The sequence below is a fragment of the Rhinopithecus bieti genome, unplaced genomic scaffold (assembly GCF_001698545.2).
Source record: "Rhinopithecus bieti isolate Rb0 unplaced genomic scaffold, ASM169854v2 scaffold_8035, whole genome shotgun sequence".
Taxonomy (NCBI): Eukaryota; Metazoa; Chordata; class Mammalia; order Primates; family Cercopithecidae; genus Rhinopithecus; species Rhinopithecus bieti.
The window spans coordinates 1,791,449-1,809,744 of record NW_016806092.1 but is presented as its reverse complement, the minus strand read 5'-3'; the positions used below and the strand labels follow the sequence as shown (position 1 = coordinate 1,809,744).

Genomic DNA, 18,296 nt, shown 5'->3' with positions numbered 1-18,296 from the left:
ATAATAATACAAACAGCATACCATAATCCCTTGTTAACTTTTCAAGCCTGCTCAGCAAGCATATTTTGGTGAATATGAACAGAAACGTATCAAGTATGACTAAAAGGAAACAACAAACCCTTGTCGGCATTTTTGAAAAAGAATACTGCTATACCTGTGTTTTATTTTAAATAAACAGGTTCTGTCATATTTTATCTTCTTGCCAGCAAATGAAGGACATTATTTCATAAAGCTTCTAAAATGTACATGAATATTTAATTAAATCATATTTCCTTGAGAAAATAAAGTTCATTCGCATTTATAGCAGACAGTTGTGAGGAGGTCATAATTGTCATAAGACCAGGGTAGCCAGTACCGGTTGCTTGTGGAACAAAACTCCTCAATTTTTAAAACTTTTTTTAAAAAATAAACATACAATCATAGGTGTTCATTTACTTTAAAAATTCTAAAGATGAAGAAAATTATTGTCTATATATTTAAGTCCTTGTATAAATTACAAAACTCAAGTTTATGTTACAGAGTCCCTTCCCCATAGGAAGCATAAAGCACTTTTGTGGTACCTTTCACCAGTAAATATTTGTATCACATTGAATTTGAGAAACCAAATAAAAGTCGATATTGCATCTTTAAGCCCAAAGAGAACATTCTTCTAAGCTGTCTCTTGTGATGAATGAGTTTCAAAAGTCATTTGATTGCCATGATTTAACTCAATCTCAAATAAAGATATATAAAAGTAATAACACATATTGACTTCAGTAGAAATCTGAAACATCAGTGAACTGCAGACTCTTCTTGCTTGAGGTCAAAAAACACCCTTAGGAAGACAACCAAGAGTAGTTTAAGACCAGGATAACAAAATAAAATTATTACAATAATAATAATAAAATAACAATAAAATAAAATAACAACAACCAACAATGAGGTAAACTCCCCTTTAAAAAGGCAAAATGTGTTGCCTGGACTGTCAGGAGAGAGTTCGATTGTACCTGACACCCAAATGTTTTTCTAGCCAGAGTTCAGCCAGTTGCATGGTTGAGGCAAAAGTACTTGCCTTGGATCCTAAGCACATCTTATACTGCTTAGGGTCCAAGTTAGGATCACAATGAACTGGATGGAAAATATGCACCACTCCTACTTCTTGACTTCTAAAGGGCCTTAAGCCAGATAGAATGACTTTATTGTAGAGATCTACATCTTCTAGTCCCCAGCCTTGTATTGAGGTATCAAATCCACCTGCACCTAGAAGATCACTTTTGTAAATACAGGTGATTCCATATCCATAGTCTCTCCAAAATCCAGTCTTTTTTGAGAATACAAAGTAATCATCAGTGGGAGGATTTCCCCTATTTGTTACCTTTGGGTCATACTGGCTAAATATGATGGGATAGTACACCTGTTGTCCCTGAATTGTATTGTCTCTACATCGTTGGAGAAAGTCTCCTCTGAAGATCAAGTCAACATCACAAAATAGCAGCAAAGTGTCGTTGTCAAACTGGGCAGAAGCCATTTCAAGACCAAGACCTCTGGAAAACTCTCCCTTCATTGGGATCAGGGTCATTTCTGCTTTGGGGTATTTGTTCTGGTATCCTTTTATCAGCTCAATATGCTTGCTGGAATCTTGGCCAGAATCCCTACTGAAAAGGATAATGACCAACTTTACATTCTGCTTTGGGATAAGACACATGTTTTCAAAGTTCTCCATGAATCTCAAGAAAATGTCATATCTTCCGATGAGAGGAACGAGAATGTGTATTTTCTTTCCATTGTGCCCTCCCATTTCTTTGGCACCTTGAAAAGAAGATAATATCTTTAAAGAATTAGATATAAAGGAGAATGATTGAGTTTCACTGTTAATACTCTCCACAAGACTGTTGACATCTAGCTCTTCGGTTTCTTTGAAGAAAGGCTTGCTGAACAACTGCTGAAGATAGGCATGACGTCTCACTGGCACAGTCAGTTTCCTTCCCTTGTGTCTTTTGTATAAAAGGAGCAAATCCAAAATGTACTCCACCCCGTGCATGGGGTTAACTCTGCGGTAGCCATACTGAATTTCCTTGAAGTCAATGAGACGTCCTCTGCTCTTGGCATTCTCGTTGATCATCTCCATTACCTGTAGGACAGTGTCATCCAGTGCTGTTCTTAAAATGCTACTGAGGCTCTGTCGAGGGGGCTGGTTCTCAGCTGCTGAGTATAGGAGCTTCCCTGTCAGGAACTCCCATTCTATCACTTCATTTCTCTCCCGAGGCTGGAAGTGGTTGAAAGAAGGTATCACTCCCAGCTGCTGGTCCTCTTTGCTCACTTCTGTGTTACTGAGCTTGCTCATCAGGGCGCTCTCCCTGTGGAGCTGGATGGTGCGGTAGCGAAGTTCAGAAATTTTGCGGCTGAGCATGTAATTATGCAGCCTGTATTGGTATGCAGGTCTTTTGTTGGGATGAAGTGTTATGGCTGCATGGATTTTGCTATTGTGAAGGTCTTGGATGTAACCCTTCCGATTGTGTTCATAATTTTCATGGAACAGTTGTTGCATCTGAAAAGTAAAATAAAAAAAATCAGGATTAATTTTAAAAGATTTATTTAAAAGAAAACCAGCAACAAACTAAAGCATCTAAATGAAAATAGTTAACACATTTTGGTATGGTATTTCATAAGAAAATGGTTTATAATATTTATATTTTTTAAAATTAAAATAAGTTTAATTATTTGTAATTGGGGGGGTGAGATGAAATTCCATGTACTTATCATGTCACCACATGTTTTGAAGTATATATATATATACTTCAAAGTATATATATACTTCAAAAAAGTATATATATATATAGTGAGATGAGTAAATCTAGCTAATTGATGTATGTATTCATTACCCCACATAGTTATTATTGTGGTGAGAACATTTATCATCTATTTTTTCAGCATTTTAAAGTATACAATATATTGTTATTAACTATAGTGATCATGTTATTCAAGAGATCACTTGAATTTATTCCTCCTATCTAACTGAAATGTGGTATCATTTGTCAAAAATCTCCCCAACCCCTCTCTCCAGCTGACTCAGCCCCTGGTAACCAACATTCCACTCTCTAGTCCTATGAAATTAACTTTTTGATTTCTATATACGAGTGAGAGCATAAATGTCAGGTTCATAGGCTCAAATATTGCAAATGAACCTCTAGCTATACATAAAACAAGAATTGACTATATCCATAATCCCATAACAGATCATGGAGAAGCAGAAAGTCAGAATGGACACAGCATGAGTCTTCCAAAATAAGGAATTCACCCTAAGGAGGAAAACCAGTGACCTGTTGTTTGGAATGACAATAAGAGGTTATTTGCCAGGGGAGTCTTAAATTTCATTTAGCTTCCTGATATACTACTTTTACAGAGTAAGTTCTTGGTAAGATAAGGTGAAACAGAAACTATACTGATCTACACTCCTGATGTAAAGTATCATATCCAAAATAGACGTGCTTAACATCCTTATGAAACAAAAAGGGTTTCTGCTAGTTTAGGACAAATTCGCTAGTTCAGGCAGAAACAAAAATGAAAAAAAAAAAATGTAGTTATGAGGACAAAGTTCAAACCACCAGCTGATTCTTCCTTTTCTGCCAGTCAATTAAGATACCTCCATTATGCCCACTCCAGATAAGTGATTATGAAGAAGAAAAAGAAGAAAAAAGATGGGATGAGGAGAAAGAGGTGAAAAGGAAGAAAAAAGGGCAGCAGCATCATGAGATGTCTACAAATATACTGATGAATAAGAAGAAAGAAATACTGCAAACTTAAGAATACTCATCAGAAGCAGGTACAAATTGTACACAAATTAAAAATAAAACAGCCTCTTCAAAAAAGTGACTCATTTAATAGACAAATAAGCTTAAAAAAGATAAAATGTAAAGTGGCAGAGCTAAAGATAAAAGGGAGAAAAAAATAAAATCATTGATAAACATATTGCAAGAAGCATAAAAGAGATTTGTGAAAACGTAGGAAGAAGAGACTTGAAATAATTTAGCAAAGTAATAGAAATATAAGATAGAGCTTACAGTTTGGAGAAAGGGTGGTCTTTTAAGTAATTAAAAGATCAGTTGGCTATTCATATAAGGGAAAAAAGTAAAAACTGATCTCCTACATCCTACAATGGATGACCTGTTGATGTAAATATAAAGGTTTATTTTAGAAAAAGGCTTTAAAAAGTTTCTAAAACTTACATGAAAATATCTGCATGACTTTAGGGTAGGTGAAGATTTTGTAAATAGGGCATAAGGCACTAACCATTAAAACAGACTAATACCTTGCATTACGTTAAAATTAAGAACTTTGTTCTTTAAAAACACCATTAGAAAAATTAAAAAGGGCAATTACAGAGCTGGCGAAAAAAATTTCCATAGATTTTATGAAAAAGAACCAGTTCCCAGAATATATAATAAACTTGTACAAATAAGGAAAAAAGGAAGGACAAACCTAACAGAAAAATGGGAAAGAAAACTTGAAAGAGTACTTCACAAAGGAGTATGCAAATACTCAACAGACATATAAAAACATTCTCTACTTTATTCATCATCAAAGTAAAGCAACTTAAAATGACAACGGGATAACATGATGGATCCACAAAAAAATGGCTAAAGCTAAACAGATAGACAATACCATGCATTGTCAAGGCACTGGAAGATTTGGAACTCTCTTACACTGCTAGTGAGAATGTAACTTGGTTCTATCACTGAGAAAACGCGTATCAACTAAAATGAACATACATATTCCCTATGACTCAGTAGTTCTTAGATATATGCCCAATAGAAATACATATATAAATACATACATACACCTACATATATAGAAGAATTTTTATAGCTGCATTATTCATACTCCAAAACTGAAAATAACCTAAATTTACATCAAGAACAGAATAAATGTAGTATATTCATGTAATGAAAAACAATACGTCAATTAAATACTTGAAATACTACTCACAACATGGATGAATCTCACAAACAAATGAAAGAAGCCATATAACAAAATAATACACTTTGTATGATTCCATTTATGTGAAATTCAGAAACAGGTAAGCTAACCTGTACGGTTTGCTGTTGGAATAATGATCAAGAATCAAGAAGAGGGTTTGTAGTTCTCCTTGAAGAGGTCCTTCACATCCCTTGTAAGTTGGATTCCTAGGTATTTTATTCTCTTTGAAGCAATTGTAAATGGGAGTTTACTAATGATTTCACTCTCTGTTTGTCTGTTATTGGCGTATAAGAAAGCTTGTGTGATTTTTGCACATTGATTTTGTATGCTGAGACTTTGTTGAAGTTGCTTATCAGCTTAAGGAGATTTTGGTTAAGAGAATGGGGTTTTCTAAATATACAATCCTGTCATCTGCAAATGGGTTTTCTAAATATACAATCATGTCATCTGCAAACAGGGACAATTTGACTTTCTCTTTTCCTAATTGAATACCCTTTATTTCTTTCTCCTGCCTGACTGCCATGGCCAGGACTTCCAACATTATGTTGAATTGGAGTGGTGAGAGAGGGAATCCCTGTCTTGTGCCAGTTTTCAAAGGAAATGTTTTCTGTTTTTGCCCATTAAGTATGATATTGGCTGTGAAGGACTTCATGTGCTAAAACACCAAAAGAAATTGGCAACGAAAGCCAACAAATGACCAAATGGACTAATTAAACTAAAGAGCCTTCTGCATCAGCAAGAGAAACTACCATCAGAGTGAACACGGCAACCTACAGAATAGGAGAAAAATTTGCAGTCTACCTCCATCGACAAACGGGCTAATATCCCAGAATCTACAAAGGAACTCAAACAATTTACAAGGAAAAAAACCTATCAAAAATGGGTGAATAATATGAACAGACACTTCTCAAAGAAGACAACTATGGCAGCCAAGCAGACACATGAAAAAATGCTCAATCGTCACTGGCCATCAGAAGAAAGCGCAAATCAAACACAATGAGATACCATCTGCACACCAGTTAGAACGGTGATCATTAAAAAGTCAGAAAAAGCAACAGGTGCTGGAGAAGGATGGAAAAATAGGAAACTTTTACACTGTTGGTGGACCTAAAACTAGTTCAACCATTGGGAAAGAAGTGTGGCAATTCCTCAAGGGATCTAGACTACAAGTACCATTTAACCCAGTCATCCCATTATCTGAGTATATAGCCCAAAGGATTATAAATCAATGCGCTATAAAGACACATGCACACATACCGTTTATTGTGGGCCTATCACAATAGCAAAGACTTGGAACCGAAACCGGAAAAGGGCAAAGTCCATCAACGATAGATTGGATAAAGAAAACGTCACACCATATACACCATGTAATACTACGCAGCCATAGAAAAAGGATGAGTATCATGTCCTTTTAGGGACATGGATGAAGCTGGAAACGCACCATTCTCAGCAAACTATCTTAAGGACAAAAGCGAAAATGCATGTTCTCACCTCCATAGGTGGGAATTGACAATGAGAAACACTTGGAACACAGGAAGGGGAACATCACCACACCGAAGGGCCGCGTCATGGGGCCAGGGGTAGGGGGAGGGATAGCGTTAGGAGATATACCTAACGTAAATGACGATTTTAATGGGTACGGCAGCACCAACATGGTACTGTTACATATGTAACAAACCTGCACTTGTTGCACAATGTACCCCTAGAACTAAAGTATAAAATAATAAAAAAAGAAAGGTCAGAACTATTACAAAAAAAATCCACGGCAGTCTGGGAAATCAAAAAAAAAAAAAGAGAGAGAGAGGGAACTTCTGGAGTGCGGTAAATGTTCTTTTATTATCCAGGTAGTGGTCATATGTGTGCATTTAAGGTGTGAACATCACTGAACGCTGCTAAGTATACTTATCTGCCATACTCCAATAATGCAGGATTTATTGAAAGTAATGCATATATATGTGTCATAAATGGTGTGGATATGTGGCCTGGAGAGAGAGACAGAGAATAAGAAAGAGAAAGAGAGAGAGAGAGAGAGAGAGAGAGAGAGAGAGAGAGAGAGAGAGAGAGAGAGAGAAAGATACCAGAGAGATTTTCCCAGAGACGGTGACTTAAAAGGGAGATGACTAATACCATGGCAGATTCTTTACCCACGGTATTTCACCTGATCCATTTTCTAAACTTGGACAAATTTTTACTAACAGATAAACAAACATCATTTGCCTTTGAAGAACATAACAGTAGATACTTTGAGAAAGATTTTGGACTTGATTTAAGATGCAATAGCTTGGTTGCATACAATTTTTTTTTTTTCTGAAAACACATGACAACTTTTATATGAAACTTTTGATCAATGTTAAATCAAATTATATCCATAATTTGCAGTGGGCTATATATCTCAATTTGTGTAGTATTAATACGTTTTACCTAAAATTGCTTCAATATTTTACACTATGTAACATCCCAAGGATTTTCTTCTTTCTATGTAGGAAGGTAAAACAAATTCTGATCATGTATAAATTACTAATTATACCATCTCTAAAGAATATTGGCTCTCTGAAACTATTCTTTCTTAGGGCATGCTTTACATTACTAAGAAAAGGAGAAATGCTAAATTAAATTTTAAAAATTGCTCAGGAGTGAGCTGTTAAATTGCAAGCTTGCCCAGCTCCTTTAGTGATATTGAAGTGATTAATCCTGCACAATTTGATAAAAATGACATTATGTTATAAAATAAATAATATTTTAGTATTAAAATGTCTAAGTAACTTACATCATCATTTCTGCCCAATATGTCTATATGGTGCTTATGTTGCCAACATATTCCTTTGCATAAATATCATAAGTGAGGAAAGACAGTGGTAGGGATGATTTTTTGGTTTGAGATGGAGTCTCGCTCTGTCGCCCAGGCTGGAGTGCAGTGGTGCCATCTCGGCTCACTGCAAGCTCCACCTCCCGGATTCATGCCAATTCTCCTGCCTCAGCCTCCCTAGTAGCTGGGACTACAGGTGCCCGCCACCATGCCCGGCTAACTTTTTGTATTTTTAGTAGAGACGGGGTTTCACCATGTTAGCCAGGATGGTCTCGATCTGCTGACCTCGTGATCTGCCCGCCTTGGCCTCCCAAAGTGCTGGGATTACAGGCGCGAGCTACCGCGTCCAGCCAGGACAATCTTTAAAAGCAGTGCATTCATACATACTCTAGGTAGAAATGATAAGCGCATCCTGAATTTATGTTATTTGCCATTAAGAATCATAGAGCATATTCAAATTTGCTATAGAGGGATGTCCAATTTATACAGGATAAAAAGGAGAATGTTTAAAAACTTGGCTATGGAATCAGGGTATGGATTTGAATACTTGCCTCCCCATTTCTAAGCCTCCACTCTAAATCTCAGTCTCCTTGTCTATAAAATGGGAAAATGTCAAATATCTCAAAGGAGATTGAAGCATTATTAAATTAAAAGAACTATATAAAGTGCTTAGCATTGTGTCTGGCAAATAGAAAGCACTCAATAAATGATAACTGTGTGTAAATAGCATTTTAACAAACCTCCTTCTGAGATTGTTCTTTTTAGCTAAGAGTCTTCAGAGAATGAGATTCACACCCTTTAGTTCACTTAATTCATCTGTGTTCGTTTATGGAAATGCATGGGAATAATTATAGATTTGGCCACATACTCAGTATTTCAATGCATCTAGCATGCCATTTAGGTGCCTTACTATGAGAAACACAAATTATTGTGGGGATTTCAGAAAACTACAATTCATGGAAACAGAATTATTCAACCAAGTGTCTACTGAGAGTGATGAGAATAAAATTAAAACTAGAATTCTCATGATTTTCAGTTTTGCTATAGATCATGATACATTTTGAATGTAGCAAAATTGTTCTAAGAAAAAAGTGTGTAAAATTTATTTTAAAAATTATATTAATTTGCTTGAAATAATTAAGAACCTCTAGTTTAAGCTGGCTTCCTTCCCTTTAAAGAATTATCAGTTGATTTCATGGAACCTCCAGAACATTACACTGCAAAGAAAAATCATTTCACAACAACAAAATCACAGCAGCAATGAACACCAGTGTGTCCCAACTGACCCCAGTGCTTTAAGTGTATCACACATGATCTCACCCTCTGAGAAAGATTATCTGAGAGGCTCTAGGAAAATCTTCTATAAAAAACCTAACAAAAGAAGAATAAATGCCAAGAGGTAGTTGTATGTTGAATTATTTACTCTTCTACCGTATTAAACTTTCATTACCCCTCTTAGAATTATTAATAATGAAAACATAGCATAGGTCGTTTCTGAAATGATCATAGCTATATAAATGAGAAACTTTTTGTTTTTTTTTTGTTTGTTTGTTTTCTTGAGATGGGCTTTCACTCTGTCGCCCAGGCTGGAATGCAGTGGCCTGATCTCTGCTCATTGCAGTGCTCCTGGGCTCAAGCAATTCTCCCACCTCAGCCTCCTGAGTAGCATGCCACTACACCTGGCTAATTTTTCAATTTTTTTTTGTAGAGTTGGGTCTCACTATGTTGCCTAGGCTGGTCTTGGACTTCTTGGCCCAAGTCATCCTCCCACCCGCAGCCTCCCAAGGTCTGGGATTACAGGCATGAGGCATCATGCCCAGTCTTAAATGAGAAACTTCAAAATCTTAAAAAAAGAACAAAAACAAAAACAAAACAGTGAGGAGTTGATTACTAACAGGCACAAGGTAACTTCTGGAGCAATGGAAATTTGTAAAACTAGATTGTGGTAATGATTGTATAACTGTATAAACTTATCAAATATCAGTAAAATGTAGTACATATAAGGAGAAAATTTTGTGGAATGTAAATTATACATTGATGAGGCTATTTAGAAAACAATAGGGAATGCTAAAAATAAAATAGCGCTAACTCTAGCTTTAAAAACAAAGAGATGGAATAATACATAGTCACCAAAATACCTTTAGTCACCAAAATATTTTTGGAATTTCCAAAAGCTTCTGAGGTTGGGCAAGATCATTTGGAAACAGGTGGAAATAAGAGGCTAAGTAGATCAATGTCAGTGCCCAAAGGGTTCAAGGATAGTAGATCTCAGACAGCACCAAGAAAATACACTGTCTGAAAATGTAGGGCCTAAAACGTACTCTACATTTACAACTCCAAGTTCAGGAACTCAGGTGAGCTGGGCAGGCAAAATAAACCCTGATGGCAACATTTGGTTTCAGAGAAGTAGAAAAGACACGAGGTACAGAAAGAATTAAATACTTAAACCCTAGTTTCATGAAGCAGGTTTAATCTGAAGCAGCAGAGAAAATCTGTATCTTTTCTTTGCGGAAATCAGCAAGCCAAGAATTATAGCAAACACTCCTACCAAAATAAATCTATGGTGAATAGCTTGTCCAGGAATAATGCAATGTTTTTCAGAGATGAGTCATTTATCTAAAAAAGAAAAAGAGTGTAACACTGACATGAAGTATCAAAAAAAATTAGATGAAAACTACCACTGCCTTTTCTCCCCAGAAAAAAAGCCATGAAATTGAGAAAACATTAGGCACCTGTTTTGAAAACGTATGAAGCATCTGCCTCTATCTTCATAAACAACAAAGCAGAAATATAAGATCTCAGGGATGTGATGCTAAGATGAAATGTCAGCTCAAAGAACAAAGAAATAAAGAAATAATTAAAAATAAAGTCTATCACAGGCATGAAAATAAAATCAGAAAAAAACAGACACTGTGGAAAGCTATTATTAAGGGATAGAAGGGCAGAAATTAGGAAACTAAAGAAAATTAAATAGAAATAAAGAGTTAATGACAGTTGAAAGAGAAATCATACTGATAGGAGGGTAGGCTAAGAAAAGCCAAAAACATACTTAGAGTGACTGAAAAAAAAATAAAACAGAAGACATAAAGATACAATGTAAGAAACTGTTATTGAAATAAAAGGAGTATAGTATCTATATTAAATGTACGTCTTACAGTGTGTGCCAGATAAAATCAACCCGGAATGTTCAATAAAAGAACAAAATCCTTTGGAAGGTAGATAAAAGGTTCGAGTCGACTTCTGAATAAAAGTGGAAGATTTGACAGTAATTTCCACATTTACTATTTACTGAACTCAATGAGGACAGTAATAAAGTGATTCTTTAAAGGTATACACAAAAACATAGGGAATAAAAGAAGGGGAGGACACTATAATTGTGGAAGTTGACCGCACACAGATAAGTGGTAATAGATTTAGCAAAGTATAGAACTACTGATTGTAGACTTGCAATGGGCAAAGCCAAGAATAAACTTGAACTGAATCTTAGAAACCCTTATTGGAACCTCCAGAAATAGAAGTAAAATTTTGTAGAGTGAAAATAATCAGATTGTGTGACCCTCTCCGAGCAAAAAAGTAGTATTAACAAACTTAATATTCATTTTCCATCATCTCTGAATTAAGGGATATCCTTGTCACTGTTAACAAAACCAAGTCACTTTTTCAAAGTTTCTCATCAGATTGTCAACCCTTATGCTCAATCTTGAGCAGTTTATAAGCATAGAAGCCATCTCTACAGAAATTAAGAATACTCAGGTAGAAGAAGACAAGAAAACGTATATTGAATTACTATCTTCAGAAAAGTGAGGGAAGATACTGAGAACATAAAACTAGACCATGACCGGGCGCCGTGGCTCACGCCTGTAATCCCAGCGCCTTGGAAGGCCGAGATGGGCGGATCATGAGGTCAGGAAATCGAGACCATCCTGGCTAACACGGTAAAACCCCATCTCCACTAAAAATACAAAAAATTAGCCGGGTGAGGTGGCGGGCGCCTGTAGTCCTAGCTATTAGGGAGGCTGAGGTGGGAGAATGGCATGAACCCGGGAGGCGGAGCTTGCAGTGAGCTGAGATCCCGCCACTGCACTCCAGCCTGGGTGACAGAGCAAGACTCTGTCTCAAAAAAAACAAAAACAAAACAAACAAAAAACAAAACAAAAGACCACAAGTATATCCATATTTATCCATGTTTATATATGTTTTATTATATCTATCCACATATAATCACACATATCAAGTGCAAATGTAGAAAACACAAAACATAAAATGCATCAAAATTAAAATATAACAAATTTTAAAATGCAAAACAAGAGTTGGAAAAAAAAGGTAATAAAATCTCCTAGAAAGTTAAGCAAAAGACAAAACTGAAAATATGTGGGAAAAGTTTTAAGAATTACAAGAAGAGTTCAGGAGATCCAATATCCAAATAACAGTAGTTCCAGAATGAGTGAGCAGAGAAACAGAGAGGAAAAGCTATCAACAAATTAATTCAAGAAAATTTCCACAAAATGCAACAGATGAAGGGTTTGAGTTTCCAAATTCAAAGGGCTTATTCTATAAAAGCTAAATCCGATTAAATTAGACCCATATGAAGCATACCCCTGTGAAATTTTAGAGCCTTGAGGCAGAGGATATGTTAGATGCCTCCTGGGAGGATAGTGATAAAAGGCTCAAAAAGCAGTATGTCTATAGACTTCTCAATGAAAACTGGAAGTACAAAAAGTAATGAAATAGTCATTTCAAAATATGATGAAAATGGCTTCAAACCAGAATTCTATAGCTAAACAAGACATCAATGAAGTGTTAGGAGAAAATAAGGTCATTGCTATACCTCAAAGAACTATCTTTCAAGCTCATTTCGCAGAGAACTATTAATAGCTTTGTTATTCCCAAGCAGAGAGAAAATCAGGAAAGAGAAGACATGGTGCAAACAGGAACATAAAGGGCAACCAACAGATATTCCAGCAGGTCAGAAGGCAAAAGGAAGGGATTGTTCAGAAAATGAAATTGATAGAAAACCCAGCGAATCTGGAGAAGCAGTTAGTAAAGAATATAAAAAATGAATATATATATACATATACACACTATATACATACTCATATATATGTATGAAAAATTATTATGTGCCCCATATGAAGTATAGGGAGTCAAGGACAGGATATACATGTGTGATTGTGTAACTTAGTTAACTTAGTGAAGTTAACTAAGTCAATAGCAAATGACTAAAACTGGAAAATGAAGAAAAAACACAAGGAAGTTATTAGAGATGTCATAATCAAAATAACAAGTATTTTAATTCAATCTTTTTTTTATACTTTAAGTTCTGGGATACATGTGCAGATACATGTTGCATAGGTATACACGTGCCATGGTGGTTTGCTGCACTCATCAATCTGTCACCTACATTAGGTATTTATCGTAATGCTATCCCACCTCTAGCACCCCACTCCTTGACAGGCCCTGGTGTGTGATGTTCCCCTCCCTGTGTCCATGTGTTCTCATTGTTCAACTCCCACTATGAGTGAGAACATGCAGTGTTTGGTTTTCTGTTCCTGTGTCAGTTTGCTGAAAATGATAGATTCCAGCTTCATCCATGTCCCTGCAAAGGATATGAACTCATCCTTTTTTATGGCTGCATAGTATTCCATGGTGTATATGTGTGACATTTTCTTTATCCAGTCTATCATTGATGGGCATTTGGGTTGGTTCCAAGTCTCTGCTACTGTGAATAGTACTGCAATAAACATATGTGTGCATGTGTCTTTATAGTAGAATGATTTAAAATCCTTTGGGTATATAACCAGTAATGGCAATGCTAGGTCAAATGGTTCTAGAACCTTGTAGATTTGCCACACTGTCTTCCACAATGGTTGAACTAATTTACACTCCCACCAATAGTGTAAAAGCATTCCTATTTCTCCACATCCTCTCCCGAATCTGTTGTTTCCTGACTTTTTATTGATCACCATTCTAACTTGCGTGAGATGATATCTCATTGTGGTTTTGATTTGCATTTTTCTAATGACCAGTGACTATGGGCTTTTTTGTTTGTTTGTTGTTTGTTTGTTGGCAGCATAAATGTCTTCTTTTAAGAAGTGTCTGTTCATATCCTTCACCCACTTTTTGATAGGGTGTTTGTTTTTTTCCTGTAAAATTGTTTAAGTTCCTTATAGATTCTGGATATTAGCCCTTTGTCAGATGGACAGATTGCAAAAATTTTCTCCCATTCTGTAGGTTGTCTGTTCTCTCTGATGACAGTTTCTTTTATTGTGCAGAAACTCTTTAGTTTAATTAGATCCCATTTGTCAGTTTTGGCTTTTGTTGCCACTGCTTTTGGTGTTTAATGATGAAGTCTTTTCCTATGCCTATGTCCTGAATGGTATGGCCTAGGTTTTCTTCTAGGGTTTCTATGGTTTTAGGTCTTACATTTAAATCTTTATTCCATCTTGAGTTAATTTATAAGGTGTAAGGAAGGGGTCCAGTTTCAGTATTCTGCATATGGCTAGCCAGTTTTCCCAACACCATTTACTAATAGGAAATTCTTTCCCTATTGCTTGTTTTCGTCAGGTTTGTCAAAGCTCAGATGGTTGTAGATGTGTGGCATTGTTTCTGAGGCCTCTATTCTGTTTCATTGGTCTACATATGTGTTTTGGTATCAGTACCATACTGTTTGGGTTACTGTAGCCTTGTAGTATAGTTTGAAGTCAGGTGGCATGATGCCTCCAGCTTTGTTATTTTTGCTTAGAATTTTCTTGGCTATACAGGCTGTATTTTGGTTCCATATGAAATTTAACATAGTTTTTTCTAATTCTGTGAAGAAAGTCAATGGTAGCTTGACACAAATAGCATTGAATCTATAAATTACTTTTGGCAGTGTGACCATTTTCACTATATTGATTCTTCCTATCCATGAGCATGGAATGTTTTTCCATTTGTTTGTGTCCTCTCTTAGTTCCTTGAGCAGTGGTTTGTAGTTCTCCTTGAAGAGGTCCTTTACATCTCTTGTAAGTTGTATTCCTGGGTATTTTATTCTCTTTGTAGCATTTGTGAATGGGAGTTCACTGATGATTTGGTTCTCTATTATTGGTGTATAGAAATGCTTGTGATTTTTGCACATTGATTTTGTATCCTGAGACTTTGCTGAAGGGCATTACATATTGGTAATGAGATCACTGAAACAAGAAGAGCTAACTACCTGAAATATATATGCACCCAATACAGGAGCACCCAGATTCATAAAGCAAGTTCTTAGAGACCTACGAAGAGACTTAGATTCTCATACAATAATAGTGGGAGACTTAACAACCCACTGTCAATATTAGACAGATCAATGAGACAGAAAATTAACAAGTGTATTCAGGACTTGAACTCAGCTCTGGACCAAGTGGACCTAATAGACATATACGGAACACTCCACCCCAGATCAACAGAATATACATTCTTCTCAGCACCTCATTGCACTTATTCTAAAATTGACCACATAATTGGAAGTAAAACACTCCTCAGCCAATGCAAAAGAATGCAAATCATAACAGTCTCTCAGACCACAGTGCAATCAAATTAGAGCTCGGGGTTAAGACACTCACTCAAACTGCACAACTACACAGAAGCTGATAAGCAACCTCATCAATCTTTTTAAAATTTTTTTCTCCTAAATGACTATTGGGTAAATAGCAGAATTAAGGCAGAAACAAATAAGTTCTTTGAAACCAATGAGAACAAAGGCACAACATACCAGAATCTCTGGGACACAGCTATAGCAGTGTTAAATGTACAGCATTCAATGCCCATAGGAGAAAGCAGAAAAGATCTAAAATCTACACCTTAATGTCACAATGAAAAGAACTAGAGAAGCAAGAACAAACAAATTCAAAAGCTAGCAGAAGACAAGAAATAACTAAGATCAGAACGGAACTGAAGGCTACAGAAGCACAAAATGCCCTTCAAAAAATCAATGAATCCAGGAGCTGGTTTTTTGAAAAGATGAACAAAATAGATAGACAGCTAACAAGACTAATAAAGAAGAAAAGAGAGAAGAATCAAATAGATGTAATTAAAACATGATAAAGGGGATATCACCACTGATCCCACAGAAATACAAACTACCATCAGAGAATACTATAAACACCTCTATGCAAATAAACTGGAAACTCTAGAAGAAATGGATAAATTCCTGGACACATACACCCTCCCAAGACTAAACCAGGAAGAAGTCGAATCCCTGAATAGACCAATAACAAGTTCTGAAATTGAGGCAGTAATTAATAGCCTACCAACCTAAAAAAGCCCAGGACCGACAGATTCACAGCCGAATTCTGCCAGAGGCACAAAGAGGAGCTGGTACCATTCCTTCTGAAACAATTCCAAACACTTGAAATGGAGGGAATCCTCCCTAACTCATTTTATGAGACCAGCATCGTCCTGATACCAAAGCCTGGCAGATACAACAGAAAAAGAAAATTTCAGGCCAATATCCCTGATGAACATTGATGTGAAAATCCTCAATAAAATACTAATAAACCAAATCCTGCAGCACATCAAAAGGCTTATCCACCATGATCAAGTCAGCTTCATCCCTGGGATGCAAGGCTGGTTCAACATATGCAAATCAATAAATGTGAGCAATCACGTAAACAGAACCGATGACAAAAACCACAGGATTATCTCAACGGATGCAGAAAAGACCTTTGGTAAAATTCAACCCCCCTTCATGCTAAAAACTCTCAATAACTACGTATTGATGGAACATATCTCAAAATAATAAGAGTTATTTATGACAAACTCACAGCTAATATCATACTGAATGGGCAAAAGTTGGAAGCATTCTCTTTGAAAACTGGCACAAGGATGCCCTCTCTCACCACTCCTATTCAACATAGTATTGGAAGTTATGACCAGGGCAATCAGGCCAAAGAAAGAAATAAAGTGTAGTCAAATAGGAAGAGAGGAAGTCAAATTGTCTGTTTGCAGATGACATGACTGTATATTTAGAAAACCCCATCCTCTCAGCCCAATATCTCCTTAAGCTGATAAGCAACCTCATCAATCTTTTTTGAAAATCAAAATTGTTTAAAAATTTTGAAAAAAGTCAAAATTTAGCATTTTGATCCAAACTCTGGATTTGCATTATAAATTCAAAGCATCACTTAAGTTTTAAACAAATATATATGTCACGTGTCTTTGATAAAAATTAGGTTACACCAAATAATCATTTGTGTAACATATAAATTTTGATAAGTATTATCCATAACCGAGAGACTTATGTTAGAAATTTTCCTGTATCTTCAGAAAGGGACACACACTTGATAAAAAAGGAGCTGTTTCCTTTAGTTGTTCTCACTTAAAGGAGCCCAGGCACCCTTCCTAGAATCTCTTCTCCTTGTCGCCTGCCAGGCCTCTTGTTTTCTCTTTCTTCCATCCTGTCAACACACTATTAACTCTGAATTACATCACAAATGTTGCCACCTTTTTCAACTACATGTGAGAAATTCTATTCTATAAATAACTCAGAAATCCTCCAAGTGTATGTCTTCATTACCCCAATCTCCTTCTGTCTTGTACTATAGATGTTTGTCATTTCTCTCTTATAAATCTATAAATATCCCGAACAGGCCTTTTCCATGTATGTCTCATTGTAATTTGGGGGGATGCATGTGCATTGCAACAAAGTGCTTAGATTCTGGAGCCAGATGCCATGGATGGAGCCAGGCTCTAAAACTTAATAAACATGTGACCTTGGACAAATCCTTTAACTTTTTGTGCCTCAGTTTAACTATTTGTAAAGTAAGAAATACAATAAATAGTATATACCTCATAGTGTGGCTGTTAGTGTTAAATGAGTACTTGTATTTGAAACATTTAGAAAAGAATGTGGCATATTGTAACCACTTAGTTATTATTATTGTATATAACTAGCTATTATTATTGTAGTTGTTATCTTTGTAGTTGTTGACATTTGTTTTTATATTATTAATGTAGGTATTGAATAAATGAGTACATGAAAATGGTCTTGATTAAATTTGCCTTAGAGAATGATTCAAATATATTTACAACAGCTATCATTTGACTTCAGATCATAATTGAAAACTAAGAAACTAAATTATCTCTGTTGAAATGAAAGAAAAATAAGAGGCCATACTATTATGGGTAAAGCTGTTTGTGAACATCTTTGGTCTTCTCTATGAAGGAAAAAAATTCTCCTTAATTTACTTATATGTAAAGAAGTTACTTCAATCTGAAAGCTTTTTTGTTTTCATTATGCCACTACATTATTTTTTTAAGAGAAAGGATCCTCTAACTTGGAAAAATCTGTTTGTATCTCTTCTTAGATATGAGATGAAGGAGGATTTGGGAGATATGAGATGAAGGAGGCATTCTTTTACTAGGAAGTGAAGACTCTGCAAATTAGAAAAATTATGAAGGCATATAAGAAAATAAAAAATCATTTAAGTCGTGTACAATATAATGGTGAATATGTACCTTCGGGTTCAGTAATTTGCTTTGCAAATATTTAAACCCATTTTATTTTCAATGATTT

The 18,296-nt window shown here is 35.7% G+C and overlaps 1 protein-coding gene across 1 annotated transcript in view; it reads right to left on the bottom strand.

Moving 5' to 3' along the window:
• Positions 1-236: 236 nt before the first annotated feature.
• Positions 237-18,296, bottom strand: part of CHSY3 (chondroitin sulfate synthase 3) — a 295,178-nt gene continuing 277,118 nt past the window's right edge. Inside the window, exon 3 of the mRNA XM_017874731.1 lies at positions 237-2,527. Coding sequence (XP_017730220.1) covers positions 965-2,527 — 1,563 coding nt within the window. The 3' untranslated portion in view covers positions 237-964. The remainder of the gene's footprint in view (positions 2,528-18,296) is intronic.